This window comes from Nannospalax galili, unplaced genomic scaffold (assembly GCF_000622305.1).
Source record: "Nannospalax galili isolate Female #2095 unplaced genomic scaffold, S.galili_v1.0 scaffold517, whole genome shotgun sequence".
NCBI classification, from domain to species: Eukaryota; Metazoa; Chordata; class Mammalia; order Rodentia; family Spalacidae; genus Nannospalax; species Nannospalax galili.
In genome coordinates this window covers 333221-357773 of record NW_008340098.1, presented here as the reverse complement: position 1 = coordinate 357773, position 24553 = coordinate 333221, and the positions used below count along the sequence as shown (strand labels likewise).

The 24553-nt window shown below is 39.3% G+C and overlaps 1 protein-coding gene across 1 annotated transcript in view; it reads right to left on the bottom strand.

The window, feature by feature from the left end:
* Positions 1-24553, bottom strand: part of Rab10 (RAB10, member RAS oncogene family) — a 69455-nt gene that overhangs the window by 26719 nt on the left and 18183 nt on the right. The window contains exon 2 of the mRNA XM_008834994.2: positions 4292-4352. Within this exon, the coding sequence (XP_008833216.1) occupies positions 4292-4352 (61 nt within the window). The remainder of the gene's footprint in view (positions 1-4291; positions 4353-24553) is intronic.

Sequence of the window (24553 nt, the reverse complement as noted above, 5' to 3'; positions counted from 1 at the left end):
TATAATTATCACTGATGTGTGTGTGTGTGAGAGAGAGAGAGAGAGAGAGCGAGAGAGACAGACAGACAAACAGACACAAAGACAAGCAGAGATAGAACACATTTGTTTGGAGGTGAGAAGACAATTTTCAGGAGTCAGTTCTCTACTTCCACTATAGGTTCCTGGGATCATGCTGCCAGATTTACACGGCAAGTACTCTTACCAGCTAAGTCATCTCACCAACCCCTTCATTCTGTTTTATTTTTTATTAAAAATTTTTAACTTTATTTTTATTTTATGTGTATGAGTGTTTTGCCTGCATGTTAAATGTACCACATGCATACAATGCCTGCAGAGACCAAAAGAGGGCATCAGATCCCTTGGAACAAGAGTTATAGATAGTCGATAGCCTCCATGTGGGTGCTCAGAATTGAACCCAGGTCCTCTGCAAGAGCAGCCAGTGCTCTTAACTGCTGAGCCATCTCTCCAACCCCTCTTTTTTCTCTAGATCTCAATCACTAAGGTAAATTCCACATAGCTGACCATGTCATCTAGGATTACAGAGAACTGGCCGTGTAGGTTAGGCTGACCTCAAACTCATGATCCTCCTGTCTCAGCCTTCAAAGTTCTGGAGTTACAGACATGCCCCACCACCCACTTAAAAAGTGATTCTTGAAGCCAGGCATGGTGGCGCACGCCTTTAATCCCAGCACTCAGGAGGCAGAGACAGGCGGATCTCTGTGAGTTCAAGGCCAGCCTGGTCTACATAGTGAGTTCCAGGACAGCTGGGGCTACAGGGAGACCCTGTCTCAAGACCAAAAAAAAAAAAAAAGTTTTTTTTTCTTCCCAACAATAGTGTTAAAACTTAATATCCTCATGGTCTCTGCTTCAGTTCCTGCCTCAGCTTCCCTCAATAATGAACTGTCAGTTGTTAAGATGAAATAAACCATTTCCACCCCAAGTTGCTTTTGGTCAGTGTTTTGTCACAGCAACAGAAAGCAGAGGACAGGGTATGAAAGGTAATCCGGTTTCTTTCGGGAGATAGTTAAGTGCTCTAGAATTGTAATGTATAGGTTATATAATCTTGTGACTAAACTAAAAACCACTAAATTATATACTTTAATAGGTAAAAAAAAATTTTTTTTGGTCTTTCTTGAAACAGGGTCTCCCTGTAGCCTCAGCTGGACTGGAACTCACTATGTAGACCGAGCTGGCCTTGAACTCAGAGATCCACCTGCCTCTGCCTCCTAAGTACTGGGACTACAGGAGTGCACCACCACGCCCTGCATGGTAAATTGTATGACATGTCAATTATATTTTAGAAAGTCCATTATAAAATAAACTGAAAACATGGTCAGATTTTTAAAAAGCTATGTTAGACTTCTAAACTGAACATAGTGACCCCATACCTGTAATCCCAGCACTTGGGAGGCTGAGGCAGGAGGACTGCCAAGAGCTCTAGGCCAGCCTCAGCTACACTGTGAGGTTCAGGTCAGTCAAAACAATGGAGTGAGACTTTGCGGGATTGGGGCGTGTGTGTGTGTGTGTGTGTGTGAAATCTAATGGTGAGAATCAATTTCAAATTCTTACACTTTTCTTCAGTCTACATAAATCTGGGCACTTTTTTTTCTTAACCACAGAGCCCAAGTTTGCTGGGCATGAAAGTATTGGAGCCAGAGTCTACATTTTGCTAAGCACAAACTCTCACACTCTTCACTGAGTGCGTGTGCCCACTTCAGAGTCTGCACGAGCTATTCCCACCACCTATAATCTATCCATTCATCCATTGATTCAAGTATTTGCTGTGTATTCTATGTACCAGGCATTATGTAAGAACAACATAAAATACAGATTTGGGGTCAGACAAGTTTATCTTGGACAGCCTTGAAGGTACCTAACCTCCTTGGACCTTAAATTTTCATTTATAGGCCAGGCATGGTGGTGCATGCCTTTAATTCCAACATTCAGGAGGTAGAAATCAAGGCCAGTCTGGTCTATATAGCAAGTTCTAGGCCAGCCAGGGTTACACAGTGAGGCCTTGGCCAAAAAACATATATTTGTGTGTGTGTATATATATTTTTTTATTTTTCCATTTAGTTAAGTGAAGGATATGGTTAGACTTTTCAATTCCTAAGAAAATCTCAGTACTATTACATGCTTATTCAAATATTTCCTGATCCTACTACCCAGAGGCAGTGGTCTTGTCTTAGGCTGAGTCCAAGAAATTTCTGTTGACAGTTTGTATCAAGGACTGCTTTATGGACCAGAGGCATCAATGTCACCCTGTTAACTTTGCCAAGGTCACTTCTGACACTATCTTCAAGACCCACAGTTATTTCACTGATCCTCCTCCCCAGTGAATGATCAGTCTCCCTCTCAGGAATTCACTGACCATTCTGCGAAAACCCACAACAATCAGAGGACCTGGGCTTCAGCTGTAGCTACTCTGTGGTATATAATTAGGCCATTTAGAGAGGAGAGGAATGAGAAACTGGCAAGATAGTGCAGTGGGCAAAGGTGCCTGCTACAAAGCCGATGACCTGAATTCAATTCCGGGGACCCACATGGTAGGAACAAGGAACCAACTCTCACAAGTTATCCTCTAACTGCCACATGTGCATTATGGCACATACTCACATATACACGTTTAAAAAAAAAAACAAAACCCTCCAAATCAACAAACAGGTGTAGAGCTGGGGAGCAGCTGTGGTGGAGCTCTTACCCAGGTCATACAAAACCCTGGGTTTGATCTCCAGCACCATAAAACAAAAGCAAACCGCAAAACAAACCCAATGTGTCAAAGGTTTTCTTATCACAGTTGAAACAGGTTAGGTTTTTTTTTTCCTGAGCTGGTAAAAAGAATAAATTAATAATTCTATTCCTTTAGAGAAAGCTTCCAGTCTCCAACTTAGAATGTAGCTGAAGATGTACCTAAAACCACCAGTGCACAGAAGGCATTAGAAACTTGCATTCCAATTTTGTCCTAAGTAATAAGCATTTAGAGCAATCTTCCCACTTTGAATACCACCCCCAACACTTCCTAGCTATTACATGCAACCTCTTCCTATTCATTCTCATTACACAATTAGCAAATTATATACACATTTTGGTGTCAAATCTATGATTAAATTTTCCACTAAAAAGGAACACACTTAGTTAAACCAACATCAATAGTATCTAGAGAATGGGCTTTGTATTAGTTATGAAATACCAACAATACCAAGTACCATTCATGTTCTTTGATATATTTATCTTTCTCTTCCTTCTCTCCCCCTCCCTTCCTCCTTCCAGCTCTCTTTGTCTGATAGCGCAAGTTAATTTTTTAAGCTTTCTATGTCCCATTTTAATTTGCATACTTCAAACATTTATATTTTTCAATATGACTATACCTTGCAAAATTATCTAGCTCCTTTGTATGTTTTGATTTGGTTTTTGAAATAGGGTCACTTGTAGCCAGAGCTTGCCTAGAACTTACTATGTAGCCTTGAGCTCCTGATCTTATTATCTCCACCTCCCAAGAACTAGGATTGCAGACATATGCCAGGCTTGACTTGAGCACATTCAATTATCCTTTTCCTGAGTCCTGCACATGTGTTCTCATTGTGCCAGGCAGCCTCTACCAATCATTAAGGCAATGAGAACCAATGAACAAGACCCTCGCCTCTAGCCTAACTGGTAACCCTTTGCTCAGGTTTAAATATAGCCAAAGTTGCCTACTGGTGAAATTATTTTTAGGACTTCTTGAACACATAAGCCCAAGTCTAATCCAATGCAGTGTGTCCAATTCAGTAAGCAAAACTGGCATTAAATAATGGAAGAGCAATTAAACATTGTACATGTTTATATCTCCCCCTTTTTGCCATAATATACACCTCTAAGTCTATTTTAAAAATTCCATTTTCTTTGATATTAAAATTAATTTTTTAATCAGTCTAATTAGTACGATGAGGCTTCTGAAATTATAAGCCAAAAGTATAAATATTATTTTTTCCAATGACATATTATAAAAGGAGTGCTACATTCCTAGGAATTAAAGTCCCTTATTTCCTTGTCAGTTCCACGTGTGCAGTCACGGAAGCTGTGCGCTCTGGCTGCTACTAAGACAGTTATTTTTAGTCTAGGCACAAACAGTACATGACTCCAACGTCAATGGCAATAATTTTTTTATTTCACTGAAAGGTCACTGATTGCTTACTTTAGGAAGAATAATCTAAAAGAATCCTAACAAGTGATTAAGGTAAAAGTTCATTGGTAAACCTTAAGGAACCTGGCATTCTGATATATATAAAACAAGTAAATTTGTATTACTTACCATATCTGTAGCTTGATCTTCTTTCCTTGTAATTCAACTGTTTTGATCTTAAAGTCTATTCCTGTAAAAGGGGGAGAAAAGAAAAAAATGTAATTATGGCTTTATGCTTGGAAATAATAAAATTTACTAAAGTCAAAATACTTGCACTTTTGGACTCTGAATGGTTGAGAATATTCACTAAGAATATGTCACACAAGAACAAACACATCCACAATTTAAATTCTGAGCAATCTAAGTTCCAGGATAATAAGAATAGCAACATAGAAAAAGCTTTTGCAAAATAGGAAACAAGTAATTTTAAATACTTAATATTTAAAATGTGGACAGAAAATCACTAATATAGAATATGTGAATATCACCATCATCAACCAATTTCACCTCATTTGAAATATGAATCTCCATCAAACAGAATATACTTTTACACCTTTTAAGTTTTTTTAAATTTTATGTGTATGTGTGTATTGCCTGCATGTAGGTAAGTGCACCCGTGTCATGCAATGCCTGCGGAGGACAGAAGAGGCTGTTGGATCCCCTGGAACTGGAGTTACGGATAGCTGTTAGCTGCCACGTAGGTGCTGGGATTCGAACCCAGGTCTTCTGCAAGAACAACCAGTGTTCTTAACCACTGAGCCATCTCTCCAGCCCTATACCTTTTTGAAGTGCACATTCAAGATGGACCACAATTAAACACAAGGGCCATAAAAAAAGAGGTTTCAATACATACAAAGAGTGCTGAAATCATAGAGAATATATGTTCTGATGACAGAAGTTAAACTGTAAATCGGTAACAGAAAGGCCAGTATTTATAAATTAATGGATTAAAGAAGAAATAACAGAAATTAAGGGAAAAACTCAAACTAAAACGAAAATTTGTGAGACATGGGAGTAGGGGAAATGTCTAGTCAGAAAAGTACTTGCTACGTAAGAACAGAGACACACGGTTGAATTCCTGGGGAGGCAAAGGCATGAGGATGGCTGCAAGTTTGAGGCCAATCTGGTCTACATAGTGAGAACTGGAAGGGAGGAAGGGAAGGAGGGAACCAAGACTAACTATAACCTGTAGCCACTATAATGAATAGTTTTGCAAAGTTTGGTATAATCAATATAGGCACAACACCTATGTAATAAATTCCACATAGCCAAAGTTTATCAATTTATAAATTATCAGTATTTATTATTTTTATCAAGAGGAAATCAAGCGTCTTTGAGAAAAATCAAGACTCATATACCATCATTTTTTGCTGTCTCTTGGTCTCGAATTTAAGAAATCATGTTCTTTCTCAGCTCTGTCACTAATAGCATAAATTTCCAAAAAGGTCATTTTCTAATATAAACATTAATTTTTTTTACCTGTATGCCCATGTTAACAGGTCCCTTCTAAGGATCCTTTCATACAGTAATAGCTTAGTTAACATTTCACAATGTGGCCAGCACTGTTCTAAGAAACCTTTTCCATGGATTAACTAATTAAATGCTCTGAGCAATCAATCCTTTTCCATACTATTATTTCCATTTTATAAATGAGAAAATAAGTCAGGAGGTATAGTTTAGCTCAGTAGTAGAGCACATATTCAGTGTGTAGTCCTTGTTCAAATTCTACCATTAAAGAAACAAGGAATAAAATAAAACCAACAGCAACTATAGCAGTAACATATTTACTAGATAATCACTATGTATGCTACATTCTTCATAAACAATCATAAAAATGCTGGGTACTGATATGTTTATTTTCTAAAACTGATTAGAAAGAGCTTATCCGGTAACAAATGATAAACAGGTGGCAAAAATGAATTCAATTCAATGTCTGATTCTTATCACTTAACCTTAATTTCAGAAGTGTATTTTTATTTTGGGGAAAAACACGTAAAACTGACCATTTCAAAGTGAAAAATTCACAATGTTCTATGACCAACTACTTCTAGCTAGTTCCAAAGCCTTCTTATCACCTCAAAAGGATACAACAGTAATCAATATTGTGAATGAGAACAGGAGAACATGTACTTTATACACAAAAATGTTAGGAAATATCTTACCTAGAGACTTGTGAATAAAATCCCCAAGGAGGTAAGGGAATCAAAGCATGCTGAGTACCTGGGGAGTGTTCCAGGCAGAGGAAAAATCAAATGTAAAAGGTCTGAGGTTGAAATATGCTTGGAACATTCAAGAGAAAAGAAGTCCAGGGGAACAATAATTAAGTGGTAGGCATGCCAGCCTAGCATTTATGCAGCTTCAAGTTTGGTCCCAGCGCCACAAAACCAGGAAGGTGAGAGAGAGAAGAATGAAGGAAAGGGGGAGGAGGAGGGAGAAGAGCAGTGGTAAGACCGCTCTAATCCATGAACATGGTATAGCTGTTTATTTAGGTCACTTTTAGTTCTCTTCAGCAGTATGTTACAGCTCTGGTGTTCCATCTTGTATGCTTTCCTGAATTTTTCCCTATTTGGTTTATTGTTTGAATGCCACCCTAAAGGAAATGGAGATGTTTATGAATTATATATAATATATATAAAGGATATATATCCTTTAAGTTTCATTTTGTTTGCTTGCTAAATACAAAAACTATGAAAATTTATTGGACATTATCATGCCTGTAAATCCAGCACTTCAGAGACTGGGACAGGAGGATCATGGGTTTGAACCCAGACTGGTCTACACAGTGAGACCTCGTTTTTTTTTGTTGTTGTTGTTGTTTTTTAAATTAACTGATTTTTGCATATTGCCCCTATATTCTGCAACTTTGCTATATTCACTTATTCTACTTGCCCTTAAGAGAGAAGGCCACTTAGGATTTTCTATGAATATGACCACACAGTCCAAAGGTACTTTTCTATCTTCTTTTTGAACCTCTATATCTTTATTTCTCTTCTATCTAGCCTTACTAGCTAGGACCTCTAATACAACATTGCTTAGTATTTGATCTTAGAAAGCTTTATACTGAAAAGTTCCACCATTTTTATTCATTACTAAGAGGGGTAGATTAAAATACCCAACTATGTAATTATGATTTTTCTAGTTCTCCTTCCAGTTCTGTCAGGTTTTGGTTCAAGTATTTTGAAATTCTATTATATATATATATAAACACAAAGTGACCATTTATCATTTTGAAAAAGTCATTTTTATTTCTAGAAATATACACTTTGGGCTATTTTGAGACAGGGTCTCATTACACAGCCCATGCTGACCTCAAACTCTCGATCCTCCTGTCTCAGCCTCTGGAGTAGCTGAGAAAATAGGCAGGCATGTACTACTATGCCTGGCTCGTAAGTCTTGCTCTGAAGCCTATTTTGTCTAGTTTTTGTTTTTTGATGGGCAGAAGGGTGTTTTGTTTTATGGTAACGAAGATCAAACCCAGGGCCTTGTATATTCAAGGTCTAAGCTACACAGTCTTACTTTATCTAATACTGCCACTTACGTTTTTTGAAATTAGTACCTTATTAGATATATTTTTTAGTGGTTGCTACGTTTATCATATACATCTTTTACTTAACAGTCTATCGTCGTCCAACGGTATTATTCCACTTTTTGCATAGAAAGAACTTTACAAGAATAATTTCCTTTTTGTTTTCCTTTCCATTTTTAGGCTTTTTCCCCCACATGTAAATTGTCTACATTTTACTGATAAATGCTGTAAGTCCTATGAAGCATTAACATCTTTTCTTTGCTTTAAACAATCTTCTCTTTTAGGTCTTTTTGAGACAGGGTCTCCCTGTAGCCATAGCTGGCCTGGAACTCTCTATGGAGACCAGGCTGGACTTGAACTCACAGAGATCTACCTGTCTCTGCCTCCCAAGTGCAAGGATTAAAGGCATGCACCACCACGCCCGGCCTAAACAATCATTTTTTAAAATATTTGATTTAAGATGGGGAGATATGGGAGGAGTTGGAGGGGAGGGAGTGGGCATGGATTTGATCAAAACACCTTATATGCATGTATGAAATTCTCAATAAATTATTTAAAACAATTTGATTCAGGTTACTTTTTAAAATGTGTATGAATGTATTGCATGCATGTGTGTAAATGCACCCATGTTGTTCAATGCCCACGGAGGTCAGAAGAAGTGAATCAGATTCCCTGGAACTGGAGTTACAGATGGTTGTTGGTTGCCACGTGGGTGCTGGGAATCGAACCCAGGTCTGCTGCAAAAGCAGTCAGTGCTCTCACCCGCTAAGCTACCTCTCCAGCCCCAACAATCATATTTTAAGCACATTAAAAACTGAGGGAAAAAAATTTACATTTCCTCATATATTTACCATTTCTTGTCCTGAAGTCTTCTTGCTGTGGCCATTGCCACACCAGTGACCTTCCAGGGAGATACCACACCTTCAGTCTCAGACAAGGAGTGCATCATAAGTCCCTTTTGTTTCCCGAGGCTCCCTACTTTATGAATTGAGTTACTACTGGTTTTCCAAGCTCTCCATTTGCAGACAGTTATTGTTGATACTATACAGCCTCTAATCAAGATAAACCAATCAGATAACAACCTTTTGTAATTATATATAAATTCTATTGGTTCTGTTCTTCTAGACCCTAACAACTATTTCCTTTTCCTTTATGTTCTTTTTTTTTTTGGTCTTTTTGAGACAGGGTCTCCCTGTAGCCCCAGCTGTCCTGGAACTCACCATGGAGACCAGGCTGGCCTTGAACTCACAGAGATCCGCCTGCCTCTGCCTGTGCTGGGATTAATCCTGTGCTGGGATTAAAGGCGTGCGCCACCACGCCCAGCATGTAATTTATTTCTAATACAATTAGAATTATTTTCTGACTTATATTATTTCTGATGTCAACAGATGTTCTTATCTTTGTCCCTAATATATTATCATTCTTTTTGTTGTTTTTCAGTTTTGTTTTTGAGACAAGGATTGTTAGATAGCCTACTCTTGTCTTAAACTTGCTTCAGCCTACTGCCTTAGCCTCCTGAGGGCTGGGATTATAGGTGTGTACCACCACATGTGGTGTACACCATTTCTTATTAACTCTGGGTTTCTAAAACTTGAGTAAGATGTATCTTGATGTTATTTTTTTGTATCCATCCTACCAAGTTTCATTAGTCTTTGGACTTAAAGTTTTTTTTATCACATTTGGAAATTCTTTATCATTTTTCCAAATACTTTTGCTGCAACTGCCCCCTTTTTCCTGGATTTCAATTACAGGTAAACTAGACCAATTAATATTGTCCCACATATCACTGAAGTTCAGTTGCTAGTCAGATATTTTTGCCCTGTGCTTGAATTTTAATGGTTTCTCTTTTTTCTTCTGGAATGTATAATCTGCTAGAGCCCACTGACAGAATTTTTCATTTCATCATGTATCTTTCAGCTCTGTAAGTTTCACTGGGTCTTTTATTTTATTATTATTATTTTTTTTGTCACCCTCAATCCTAGCTTAAATCTTTTTAGGGTTTATCAGCTTTCTTTTCTTCTCATTTCATCTCACTTTTAGGATGGGGCTACTTTCTCTGGTTACTTTATCCTTAATGCTAAGGATGTCCTTAGTGAGGTATTTAATGAAGGTTTTCCACTCTAATCAAAACTAGACTGCCGCCCCACCTGTAAGTTCCAGTAACTTCTACCAAATTTCTTCATAGTTATTTGTCTAGCCCATGAAGTCTCTCCCACTGTCAGTCAAAGACTTAAAAGGGAGTCTTCCAAAGATTTCTAGTCTCACTGCTTACTACAATCTTTTATGGTAGTCAACTCTATAAATCCTGGCTTCTCGTCCAGTTTATACTCTGATTGTGATCTCCTTCGTCTGAGAAAATGCCTTTCTCTGCAGGAATCTTGCACTAGAATCCATTTTCACACAGAAATCTGGGGAGATAAACAGAGTTTAATTTATTTGTTTTCCTTTTCACAGGGACCAGAGTATTATCCAGACTGTTACCAAACAGTTGTTTCATATGCTTTGTCCAGTTTCCTGGTTGTTTATAACCAGACAGTTAGTCATGTACTAGTTGTTTTGTAATGACCAGAACTGGAAGTCCTTGAAGCTTTACTGCTTTAAAAAGTTACGTGGTCCTTTTTTTCCTTGAAATATTTTCTCATTTAAAAATCTATTGAGTGCCAGGTATCCTTTGCCCATACTCCTTAATCCAATGTGTATACATCTAAGTTTTCACAAGTTTAGAGTCTCTACTCCAGATCCCTTGCATCCTAATGCTCCAGCATCTATGTACCGAAATACGATTCTTTCTAGATTTTAGAGATAATGTTCATTTACAGAAACTTGTTCAGGCTGAAATATAAGCAGTTGAGCCAAGGAATATTTTTCTTCATCAAAGATATTCTATCACTATCATTAAGAATAGCCTTCTTGGGGCTGGAGAGATGGCTCAGCAGTTAAGAGCACTGACTACTCTTGTAGAGGACTTGGGTTTGATTCCCAGCACCCACATGACAGCTAGGAACTGTCCTTAATGCCAATTCCAGGGGAATCCAAAGCTCTCTTCTGACCTCCAAGGCTTTGCGAGACACAGGTGCACTCACATACATGCAGGCAATACACTCATGCATATAAAATGAAAATGAAAAAAAAAAATTGCCTACTTGGCAAGCTCCGGGTCGTTGAGACCCTGCCTCAAAAATCAAAGCATAATGCTTGCCTGCACCACTCCTGAGGTTGTCCTCTAGTCTCTACAGGTACATATGCACCTGAAGACTCATACACACATACATAAACAAACACTAAATAAACAATCTTTTACTATCTCAGATCTAGCCACCAGTAATACCAACATTGGTACTCTGTGTGCATATTTTATACTTCTCTAACTGATAAGATTTGAGTACTCTCTTTCCCTAGAATAAAGGTCCTAAAACCATAAGCCAGCTATAATAGCCACATCCATGTGAATAAACATAAATTTTCCCAGTCCTAGATACTGACCAACAAATACCTGTTGATTTTTAAAAAATTAACTTTGAAAGGTTACAGACAGTGTACATAAAATAGGGTAGCATTTTAGGTGCTTTATATTTAATCAAAAAATAATTAAAGAGAGCTGGAGAGATGGCTCAGAGGTCAAGAGCACTGGCTGTTCTTGCAGGGGACCTGGGTTTGGTTCCCAGAACCCACATGGTGGCTAATAACCTTCAGTAACTCCATTCCAAGGAATTCAATGCCCTCTGTGGGCACTGCATACATGTGGTACACTAACATACATATAAAATTTAAAAGGGGGTTGGAAAAAATGACTCAGCAGCTAAAGTACTTGCTATACAATCATGAAAACTAGAGTTTGGATCCCAGCAGCCAGATAACAAACTGAGGGTCCCACAAATACCTATAATCCCAGTTCCCAGGGAAGCAGAAACAGAGGATCACTAGGGCTTGCTGGTTTCCAGCCTAGGTATGCGGATAGCTTTATTGTCAACTTGACACACCTGGGTTGACAGAGCCTCAATTGGGGAATTGCCTTCATTGGACTGGCCTGTAGCCATGTGATTTCTTGATTGCTGAGTGATGTGGGAGGGCCCAGCCCACTGTGGGTGGTACCACCCCTGGGCAGGTGGGCCTGTGTTGCATCAGAAAGCAGGCTGAGCAGGGGCCAGGGGAGCAAGCCAGTAAGCAGCATTCCTCCATGGCCTGTGCTCCTGCCTCCAAGTTCCTGCCCTGAGTTCCTATCTTGGGCTCCCTGATGAACTGTGACCCAGGAGATGTAAGCTGAATAAACTCTTTCCTCCCCATGGTGGTATTGGTCAGTGTGTTTTGTCACAGAAATGGAGACTCAAGCTAGGATGCTAGCCAAGAAAATTCAAGCCCCAAATTCAGGGAGAGACCCTGCCTTTGTTAAAGGAATAGACAGAGAGTGATAAGAGCAGGGCATCTGATAACCTCTTCTGGCCTCCACAGGCACGTGTACTTACACCCACAAACATATACCCACTAAAACACATACGTATAAAAAAAAATCTTATTTTAAAAATCAGCAATTTAGCTGGGTATGGTGGCAAACACCTTTATTCTAGCACTCCCAAAGGCAGGTTATCTCTGTGAGATTGAGGCCAGCCTGGTCTACATATTGAGTTCCAAGCCTGCTGGGGCTACCGGGAGACCCTATCTCAAAAAAGACCAGCAATTTAAAAGCTGAGTAGAGTAGAAGGGTTATATCTGGAGTCTACATTTTTAGTTCTATTCCAGTTATCTGCATGTCTGTCTTTAGGTTAATAGCAAATTGATCATTGATTACTATAGCTTTTATTTCAAGAGTTGAAACCAGGAAATTAGAATCTTCCTTTTCCAAGGCTCTTTTGGGTTCTGTGTGTTTCTTTATGTGTTTTAGGAGACCTTTATCAATCTATGCAAACAAGCAAGCTAGGCAGGACTTAACTGTTAAGAATCAATCAATACAGACAGCACTGACATCTGACAATAGTGTCTTCAGGTCCATGAGCAATAGCTGCCTTTTTACTTAGTTTCTTTTAATATGCTCTATCTTTCAAAGTGCAAATCTTACACCTTTGTTAAATATACTCAAGTACTAATATGTTGTGCTACTGTAAATTAGACTGTATTATTTATTTCAAGTTTACAGATTATTGCCAGTGAGTAGAATCACTTGATTTCTGTATACTGTTCTTATATCCCATTTACAAAAACTTTAGGGGAGAGTGCTGGGAATAGAACCCAGAACCTTGTGCCGGTTACCAAGGGCTCTACCATGAGCTACATCTCTAGTCCCATCTTTAAACTTAAAAAAAAAAAAAACTATGTCTGTGTGTGCATGTGAACATGTATGTGCATGGGAGTGTACATACCCAGAGGCCAGAAGAGGACACTGGCTCCCCTAGAACTGCTCCCCTAGTTACAAAAGGTTTTGAGTTACCCAACCTGGATGCTAGGAACTAAGTTCTGGTCCTCCAAAAGAACCAAGTGTTCTTAACAGCTAAGTCAGTTCTCCAGCCCCTATAATTGTTTTGTTAAAGACAGAACGGCTCAGCAGTTAGGAGCACTGGCAGCTCATGCAGAGAACCCTGGGTTTGGTTGCCATGGAAGCTAATAACAGTCCACAATTCCAGTTCCAGGGGATCCAATGACCTCTTCTGGCCTCCTTTGGTATTGCATGCATATGGTGCACTTGCATATACATGCAGACAAAACACTCACACATAAAAAATAAAAATAAATACATCCTGATTGGAGAGATGGCTCAGCACTTAAGAACACTGAATGTTATTGCAGAAGACCTGGGTGGGGAATCAGACAACCTCTTCTGCCTGCCGCAGGCATTGCACGTGTACTTTGTACTTATACACATGCAGGCAATACACACATACACATAAAATAAAAATAATAAAATATAAATAAATAAATAAATAGCCCCCCAATTTTTTTAAAAGAATCTAGAGAATCTGGAATTGCCAGATACAAAATATAAAAGAGTTTTGTAACTGAGGGTAACCTTGAACCATGCCTAGCTTCACTGGCTCATTTCTGCTATGCTTTAACATTTGAAGGTAGACAAGGTGGCCAGCACATGCCTGTAATTCTAGCATCTGAGAGGTATAGGCAAGAGGATCAGGAGTTCAAGGTCATCCTCAGCTACATAGTGACTTTCAGACCAGCTTGAGCTACAAGATCAGCTTTGAAGAGTAAAAATCCTAGATCAAGATTTGGTTCTTTTTAGGACTGTGCATGACTTACAGATGTTTGCCTTCTTACCATCAATAAAAAATAAAAATCAAAACAAAAAAATAAGGGTTGGACCATTGAGATGGTTCAGTGGGTAAAGGCTCTTGCTGTGAACCCTAAACACCTGAGTTCAATCCCTAGGACCCACATGGTCTGAGGAGAGAACCAACTCTTGCAAGCTGTCATCTGATCTCCACATGTGTGCTGTGGCATGCACATACATACAAATTAATTAATTAGTTAAATTTAAAAAGGGAGCTGGTTGGGGATTTAGCTCAGTGGTAGAGCGCTTGCCTAGCAAGGGCAAGGCCCTGGGTTCGGTCCTCAGCGCCGAAAAAATAAAACAAATAAAATAAAATAAAATAATTAAATTAAATTAAAATAAAAAGGGAGCTGAAGAAATAGCTCAGTGGGTAAAGTGCTTGCTGTATAAGCATGAAGTCCCGAGCTGAGATCTCCAGTATCCATGTAAAGCTGGGCATGGCAATGTCTGTAACTCCAGCACTAGGGGCTGGAGGTAGGCAGATGCCAGGGGCTTGCTGGCCAGCCAGGCTCGAAGAACAGTAAGCTCCAGATTCAGGGAGAGATCCTGTCTAAAAATAAGATGGAATAAGGGCAAGGAAGACATCAGACACTGACCTCTGGCCTCCACATGAGCATGCATGAAGAGTGCACACCGTCGGGGGGCAACAACGACTGACTGGCTCATCCTGCATTTGGGGATAAGGCTCAGGTGGTAGAGTGCTTGCCTAGCATCCACTGAGCCCTGCTAGTTTGATCCCCAGCACCACATAGATTGGGATGGTGACACACTCCTGAAATCCTAGGACTGGGAAGGTGGGGGCAAGAGGATTAGAAAGAAAGTCAAGGTCATCTTTGGCTAACAGAGTTCCAGATCAGCCTGGAATACATGAGACCCAGTCTCAAACAAACACACACACACATACAATTTTACAAAATTAAACTATCAATGGCTAAAAATGAAATTCAGTATGAATACTTGTCCAGCATGTATGACCCCTAGGTTCATTCGTGAGCACAGGGGTAGGGGTGGGGGAGAGCAGATCACTAGAATAAGCAACCAAATTCTCTTGGCTCTGAATACTCTAAACTCAATTTTAACCTTTTCCCAATCCTATATTTTGTCATTAGTGAATCAAAGCATTCATCTCCTAACCCTTTGCCTTCCGTCATCATCCTTTATGAAAATTCACAATTTTTAATATTTTTCTATATCACTAAAAAATAAGTTTTGCTGGGGCTGGAGAGATGGCTCTTCTGTTCCTCAGGCAGTGTACAACATGGATGCACTTACACACATGCAGGCATAATGCTCATACACAAAATTTTTAAAAATAAAAACAAAATGTTTTGCTGGCCTTTAATCTGCAGAGGCAGGCAGATCCCTTGAAGTTCAAAGGCCAGCCTGGTCTATTTATATAGCAAATGCCAGGCCAGCCAGGGCTACAAAGTGAGACCCTGTCTTAAAAAGGTCAAGGCTGGCAAGGAAAGAGAAAAGACCAGTTCCCACGCTACCAATACTTAAATCACACTATAGCAAAAATACCTTGTGAAGAGCCCAAGACACAAGATCCTTTCCAGATGACAATCTACAAGCCACTGGTTGACTAGAACAGTACTTCTAAGACTGTTGAACAAACTGCTTCCATTAGTAGAGTCAGGAGTGGGAGCTAAAGTCAAAGTCAACTATTTTAATAAAGTGACTTCATCAGTTGTTTTAAAAAACAGATCTGGGCTGAGCATGGTGGCATATGCCGCTAATCCCAGCACTCGGGAGGCAGAAGCAGGTAGATCTCTATGAGACTGAGACCAGCCTAGTCTAGAGAGTTCCAGGCCAGCTGAAGCTACAGGAAGATCCTGTCTCAAAAAGACACACACACACACACACACACACACACACACACACACACACACACAAAACCCACTTTAGAAGCTCTTGGCTTCATAGCCTTTGATTTTTATCTACACTACCAGCTCTGAAAGCTGGTACACTTCCCAAGCTCTTTTCAAGCGGGGTTCTGGATAGGTTCTGCCAATGAGAGATACTGGCAGTAATAAAAAGTAGAAAAAAAGGAATGTCATTTGATTCAGAAGGTAGCTACAATAGATTCAGTTGCACTCTCTAGGTCACAGGCAGCAGTAGTGGGCAGCCCAGCACAGTGCAGTCAACAGCTCACCAGCCATAGTTCTAAGAACAGAGTCCGACCCCCTTTTTTTTACTTTGAGATAAGACCTTGCTATGTTGCCCAGGCTGGTCTTATATTCATGCGCTTAAGTGATCTTCCCACTTCAGCCTACAGGCATGAGCCACCATGCCCAGCTGAGCAGTTCTTGCTAAAGCAGCAGAAGGGATCACTATAGCAGCAGTAAGTATAGGCTCAAGGGCTCCATCCCAGTCAAAGTAGTAGTTCCTTGATCTTTGGACAATAATCCCTTCTCCATTAACTCTTTTCCTTTTCTTTTCTTGAGTTAGCATCTCACTATATAGTCATAGCTAGTCAGGAACCTGCTGTGAACACCAGACTGTCCTCAAACGTGGAACAACTATCCTACCTCTCTCTCTCCAGAGTGCTGGGACTATAGGCATGTGCTACCAAACCCAACCTTCTTTCCTTTTAAAATAAACTATATTCCTAAATCAAATTAGAGTGGTACCTGTTTTCCTGATGGAATACTGACAATATATATACCAAACTTTGCCTCTCAGGTACATCTCATGACCGAAACATGTACCAAACCTAGTATACAAGAACAAAGAGGCGCACAACATTGTTTCTCATATTTTTTTGTTCTGTCCTTTATATTTCCCCAAATTACTGAGGACACAATTAAGATTTTGTTTATGTGGGTTATGTCAATTTGTATTTACCATACTAGAAACTAAAAAAGATTTAAGTAAATGACTAATAAACTTAAAAATAATAAAGACTGCATGCTAATAGTATTTTCATGAAGAGTGGCATTTTCTAAAACAAAAATAAACCAAAGAGTTTGGCATGATTTTATAATTTTGCAACTTTAATGTTTGCCTTGATAGCAGTGAGTATCAAGAATGGAACATAAGAATATAAAGTCTTGAAGAACATCTAATATACATACAGATATGTACCTAGAAGGGGAGGAGCTATGTATTTATATTTTTCTTGGCACTACAAATCTCAACAAGTGGTATTTTCTTCTTTTGGCGGGGTGGAGGGAAGGAGAATAGTCTTGCTATGTAGCCCAACTGGCCTCCAGTGCAACCGATCCAGCCTCAGCCTCCTGAGTGCTAGATTACAGGCTTGTACCACCAGGCCTAGTGGCAATTTCGTAAAGATTAGTTGCGATCTGGAATCTGAAATCTTATTGCTGATTTTTTCATGTACTATTACATTAAATTCATTTATTACTTTACATGTTGAATGGATCTTCTTGTCCATGCAAGATTCTATAGCACCATGCATTCCATTTGGAATTACCAGCTTACTGAGTTCCCTAAATTCCTCCCAATGTTGACACCATTTCATTACACAATACAGAAACTCATGCCCATTATCACCACAGGCATTATCAGATATTTTTTCTTTTTCTTGTTTTGAGACAGGGTAGCCCAAGCTGACCTTGAACTCACAGCAGGCTTCCTGCCTCAGCCTCACCAAGTGCTAAATTACAACCATAAGCCACCATGCAAGGAGAGCTGTTGTGGTGGTTATAGGGGAACATACAAGTTTTGCAAAACTGTAAAATTTCCAAAATTTTGGAAACATGAACTTTGTCACTGGCAGCAAACAGTCACTTCATTCATGTAGGTAAGTGCACCCGTGTCTCACAATGCCCATGCATTGCCAAGTCCTCAAGACTGAATCATCGTTTACCAGGTGTTCTTTCAAGGATAAATGGTGTCCCACAAAAAAGGAGGCTAATTCAAACAATCCCAGGGGTGTTTTTCCTTGAGAACAAGCTGGCTGTCTCATAATGAAGCAGCAGTGTTTCATATTTGCTCCTTACTCAGCTAACATAAAAGCGTAGGTGTTCAAGTCAGTTAACACAAGCTAATTCTTTCTGGGTTTTGTTTTCTTTTACTTTGTTTTGGTTGAGAGAGCACACATTTTGCTACATAGCAGTGGCTGACCTAGTACTTGATATGTAGCCCAAGCTGGATGGTGGTTAGCTATGAATTCACAGTGGTCCCCCTGTCTCAGCTTCCTGAGTACTGAAATTACAGGCATGTACCATCAAACCCACCTTAAGGACATGGGTGTGGGTGTCATGGACTGAACCTGAAACCCGGGAAGTGTTAAGCAAGTGATCTACCCCTGAGGTATACTCTGCTTCCCAATCTAAGACACTCTGGAATGAAATTCACTCTTTCCTGTGCGTCCATAGAGATAAATGTAAAGACTGCTCATCCAACTTGATGCTACTTGTCTTCTTTTTCTTCCAGTGTCTTGATACATGCCAATTCCAGCAACTTCACACACCACTGCTTCTGCACTATGCGTGAAGTACAAGTGTGAACACAGTGAGAAAAGGAAATACTTAGAATTATGAATTTTGGGGCTAGAGAGATGGCTCAGCGGTTAAGAACACTGACTGTTCTTGCAGAAGATCCGGGTTTGAATCCCACCACCCACATGGCAGCTAACAACTGTCCATAACTCCAATTCCAGGGAATCTGACAGCCTCTTCTGCACTTATGCAACACAGGTGCACTTACCTACATGCAGGCAATACACACATACACATAAAAATAATATTTTTTTAAAAAAGAAATGATTTTTTTGAAATTTTTATTTATTTTTATTTTATGTGATGAATGTTTTGCCTGCATGAATCTAAGTGCACCACATGCTCACAGAGGAGGTCAGATCCCTGGAACTGAAGCTACAGATGTTTGTTAGTCACAATGTAGGTACTGGGAACCAAATCCAGGTCTTCTGCAAGAGCAGCCAGTGCTCTTAACTGCTGAGTCACCTCTCCAGCCCCTGTTATGAGAAGTTTTGATCTTCTAGTCAAAAAGACCCTCAGGTGGGAGCCTGTGAAGATCTGCATGAAAAGAATCCTCAAGATATACTTAACGTTTGACAGTTTCTGTACTACAAAATGCATTGCATGCTTCCATCATATATTTCATTTGTTCCTCACAATAATCTTTTTAAAAAAATATTTTTTAGGACAGGCTTGGTGGCATACATGTTTAATCCCAATACTTGAAAGACAAGAGGCAGATAGATCTAAGTTCAAGGCCAGTCTGGTATACATAGTAAGCCCCAGGCCAGCCAGGACTACATACTTACACATGCTATTTTATTTTCTGTGGTGGGGTATTCACATGCCATGGCACAGGTTTGAGTACAGAGTCACACTCTTCTTCCATGTAGGACCCAAGAATCAAACTTAGGTCTGCAGGCTTGGTCACAAGTATCTTTACCTGCTGAACCATCTCACTGCTTCCCCACCCCGTTATTTTTTTAAACATTTAGGTGGAGTCAAAACTAAGCCTAATGTTCCTAATCCCAGAATTTTCTATCACCATGTTCAGTCACAACCTGGCTCTGATACACTTGTCATACTGGTAGGGCAGGCCACTAAACAGCTTCCTCTCCTGTAAAATGGTTAAGGGTTACCTACCTTGTTCTAGTCACTACTTTCTGCAAGATCCATAAGGAAAGGAAGATTTCCCTAAACTTCACTAAGTATCCTCAAACAATAATCAAATCCAAGAAGAAATTTTGGAGTTCAACATGATATACACTTTATTACATGATTATAAATGTTTATATGCTCATTTAAAAACAGGCCTTAAAGGGGCTGGAGAGATGGCTCAGCAGTTAAGAATGCTGATTGTTCTTGCAGTAGAACCTGGTTCGAATCCCAGTACCCACATGGCAGCTAACAACTGCCTGTAACTCCAGTTCCAGGGGATCCAACAGTCTCGTCTGTCCTCCGTGGGTGCTGCATGACACAGGTGCATTTACCTGCACTCAGGCAATACATGAATACACATAAAATAAAAATTTTTTAAAGGCCTAAAAAATGAGCTATATTTGAGGAAGAAGCATAAAATAAATAAATGAAAAACGGGCCTAAACCAAAAAATTTTTGATTTATTATTACTTTGGCAAGTGCTGGACTCTTGCCCCATGAGCTCCTATTGTACCCTCAAGCCTATCATTCTGCGAAAAGCTCTGGTTTCTTAGAAAAGCAAATATACATCTTCTATTCATTGTTAAAATGAGGCCAAAAGAAAGAGATGCTTTAGGCCATGAAGGCTGGACCCATGATAAACCCAAGGATGCATAATTTCAAGTCGAAAAAGTTCTAGAAAAATCTATGTAACTGTCCATTACAGCTTACTATGGTAGATAATACAAAGATAAACCTAATATTGACACATAGAAGTATGGCTTCCCCAAACCAAGACAATTATTCAAAATATCTGAACACACTAAGTAAGGTAGCTCATACCTGTAATATATAATCTCGGCACTTTGAAGGCTAAGACCCAAGCTACAAAGGCAGTTCCAGCCTAGTCCGGGCTACAAAAAAACCTTATCTAAAAAACTAAAATATAAGTCATGTGTAGTGGTGCTCACCTGTATTCTAGCACTTGGGAAGTGGAGGCAGGCAGAAGAGGTATTAAGATCACCCTCAGCTACAAGGCTGAATTTGAGGCCAGCCTGAGCTATTTGAGACCATCTCAAAAAAATCAAAAACAATGCCAGGTGTGGTGGTTCGTACCTTTAGTCCTAGCACTTGGAGGCAGAGGCAGGCTCTCTAAGAACAAGGCCAGCCTGGTCTATACAGGGAGTTCCAAGCCAGCTGGAACTACAAGGCGACCTGTCTCCAAAAAACAACAAAAAACCCAAGAACTAAAAATTTGAGAAGGTTTGTTGTTTTTGCCAAAGTTAGGAGTGAACCCAGAGTCTTACATATGCTAGGCAGGTGCTCTACCTCTGAGCTACATCCCCAGCCTGTTTTATTCTTTTTGAGACAAGATCTCCCTGGGTTGCTTAGATAGGCCTTGAACTGTTATGTAGACCAGGCAGGCCTTGGACTTGAGATCATCCTGTCTCAGCCTTCCAAGTAGCTGGGATTATGAGCATCTGCAACCATGACTGGCTAGTTAAAATAAATAAATAAATAAATGTCTTGGTATTATCCCAAAGTCTTAAATTCTTCTTGAATTTTTCTAAGACAGCTACATTTCTTTCTTTAAAAAAAAACAAAAACAAAAACAAAAAACCAACAAACAACTGTAGAGTCAAAGATGCAATTTTACTGATGTAACTAGCTAGAGACCTGCTACTGCTGAGAACACTATCATCAACCATGGTTCAACCATGCTTGTAATCCCAGTACTCAGGGACGCTGAGGAAGGTGCATTACATGTTCCAGACCAGTCTAGCCTACACATCAAGATCCTGTCTTAAAAAACTGGAGAGGGAGGATGTGTTTCAATAAATGAAACATACATGACATACCTCTGTTCTAACTTTTACAGAAGAGGTATGAAGTGTCAGGTTTACTTAGTTGGTCTTAATTAAGCCTCACCCACATATCTGAGAAAATGACTCAGCAATACTCAGTCCATATGTGAACTCGAGTTAAGCGATTAGCACAATTACCTTAAACACGTTTCTTAAACATGCCAATTTACAGATAAAGAAGCTCAGAACTTAAGTGACTTGATCAAGTTGAAAAGCAAGTTAACTATGAATAAACTTTGCCCCCAAGTTCAATATTTTGCTAACATATTTAGCACTTAAAAATCATGTAAAACAACAAAACTTAACTGCTAGTCACTGACAGTCATTTTCAAATACACAGGCACTCATGACCCTTAAAGGCTAAGCCATTCAATATACCACTAAAAACTTAAAGATCTCTTTGGCCAAATGTAATTTTTCAATAAAACTTAAAGCCAGCGACACACACACATGTACATTCACCCTAAATAAATAAAATAAATGACAATACAAAAATTAGGGCTGTCAAAATAACTCAGCAGGTAAAAGCACTTGCCATCAAGCCTGAGAACCTGAGTCTGAGGATCTGGGTTCAATAACCAACCCCTGTAGTTATCCTCTAACCTCTATACACATCATGGGGCACATCCATACACACAAATGTAATTTTAAAATGTTTTTAATTAAAACACTATGGAATAATAGCCAGGCATGGTGGTGCACACCTTTAATCCCAGCAGTCAGGAAGCAGAGGCAGGTGGATCTCTGTAAGACAAGAGGACAGCCTGGTCTACACAGCGAGTTCCAGGCCAGCTGGGGCTACAGAGAGACCTTGTCTCAAAACGACAAAAGCACACATACAGAATAAAAATATACACAAAATGACTGTGGAATACACATTATTTATAACTATGTGCTTTAATAAAGGCTATAGTTTCACCAAATAAAAGATATGCTTTGGATGGATATCAGTATGCAATACACATTATAACTAAGCTATAAAATCTATTACTAGTTGCCTAAACTGAGAAGTCAACTGTTTCTTTTTGTTGTTATTGTTCCAATAAAACATTATTCATGGACATTAAAAGTTTTCAAATAACTTTAATGCATCGTGATATTATTTTAAAATTCAACAATTAGAAAATGTGAAGTCTATTTTTACTTGATGTATGTATAAGAACAGGATGCAGACTGGAAATGGTCCAGGGGAAATTAGGTCTCAAATTCTCAGAACCCCATGATGCTCCATTATCAAACCGAAGAGTTACCACTGTGTTCACAGCTTTGGACTGAGTTACATCTGATCTCATAATCAATCCTACTGTTTTAGTGACAGTAATTTATAGACTAACTTAAAATTCTTCTTTGGGGGAAAAATATTCATTTTTAAAAGCTAAAACTGGGGCTGGAGAGATGGCTCAGTGATTAAAGAGTACATACTGCTCTTCCAGAAGACCTGAGTTTGGTTTCCAGAACCCATGTCAGGTGGCTCACAACTATCTATAACTCCAGTTCCAAGGGGATCTGATGCCTCTAGCTTCTGTGAGCACCTGCACTCCCATGTACATACCTACACTCACATACACACACACATGTAATTTAAGAAAATAAATCTAAAAACGAAAAGGCAGATGTTCTATATCTGAAAAACACTAGCACTCAGCCCAATTAACATTACTATACAAACTTGCAGTTCAGTAAGTTGCCTTAATTAATAAGCATTCATGTTTAAGTTTTCAAAACAAAAGCTAACTTCTATTTTATTCTGAAATTTTAAAACAGTGATATTAAAATTTTAATACACTATTAATACATAATTTTAGAAATATACCCTCAAAGTATATTTCTTTTCAGCAAAAGGAATCTAAGACAAAGACCCTGAACTTGGGAGAGTCTAGGAATGTCAAGACTTTAAACAATCTTCTTTAAAGATAGAAAGCACATGGAAGTCAAAAAACCATTATGACATCATTCTAGTGGGTCAGCTACTGTTTCTTGCACTGAGTAATTGTATGCCTAATCAAGCTTGCTTCACCTTTCTAAGCCCCAATGGCAGTATTTTGCTCCCTCTCTGACTCTATTAATTCTCGGAGTAATCGTTTGGTATGAGCTTCTTCGTGTTCTTTTCAACAAACCTGAAGGTACTGAGGACATCTTTTTAAAGGGGAAAAAAAGTCATACCTTAAATATGATAACCTAACACTTGGGAGGCAAGGCAGGAGGATCCAGATTACCAGGCCGGCCTGAAATTACCTATGTCAAAACTCCTTAAGACTTCTTAGAAGAGCCAAACACCTTAACAAGACTTTCCACACTGCCTCCCCAAGCTTACTGCTGGCCACACTAGTCACTTCTCACTAGTCACTTCACACTACTTGCTGTGTTAGTATATACCATGTGCCAGTTCTCAGGCACTTCCCTCTATCTGAAGACGCCCTCCAAACCCTACAACCTTACTCAACATGCCTTAAGCCTCAAATAAGACTTCCTCTAAGTCTATACTACCAGTCACAGGTCTTGCTTGTGTTTACCACACATCTTAAATTTTACTGAGAAATTGTTTGGTTGAATATGTCACTAAATTCTGAGGTGTCTGAAAGACAAACTTTCATATTTTTCTTTCAGTTTTATATAAACTACAATCCCCTTTATATATAATATATCCAGTAGTATTTACTGACTAAACCAAAATCCCTTAGTGCCACTGGTTGACAAAAGCCTGGTAATAATTCAGAATTCAAATGGTGACTAAAATTTAAAGTATAAAGAACCACATAGGGACAGGCATGATGACTCATGCTTGTAATACAAGCACCCAGGAGGCTGAGTAAGACAGGAAGATCAAGGGCTTAAGGTCAGAGTGGGTGGGTTACACAGAGACCTTATCTCAAAAAAAAAACTAATAGAGCCAGACCCACATGGCAGTGTACACCTTTAATCCCAGCAGGGGCAGAATGATCTCTGAGTTCCAGGCCAGCCTGGTCTTCATAGGAAGTTCTAGGCCAACCAGGGTTACACAGTGAGACCCTATCTAAAAACAACTAAGGCAGGCAGAGTGGCTCACACCTTTAGTCCCAACACTTGGGAGGCAGAGGCAGAAGATCTCTGTGAGTTCAAGGCCAGCCTGGTCTACATAGCAAGTTCTAGGTCTGCTGGGTTCAAAAA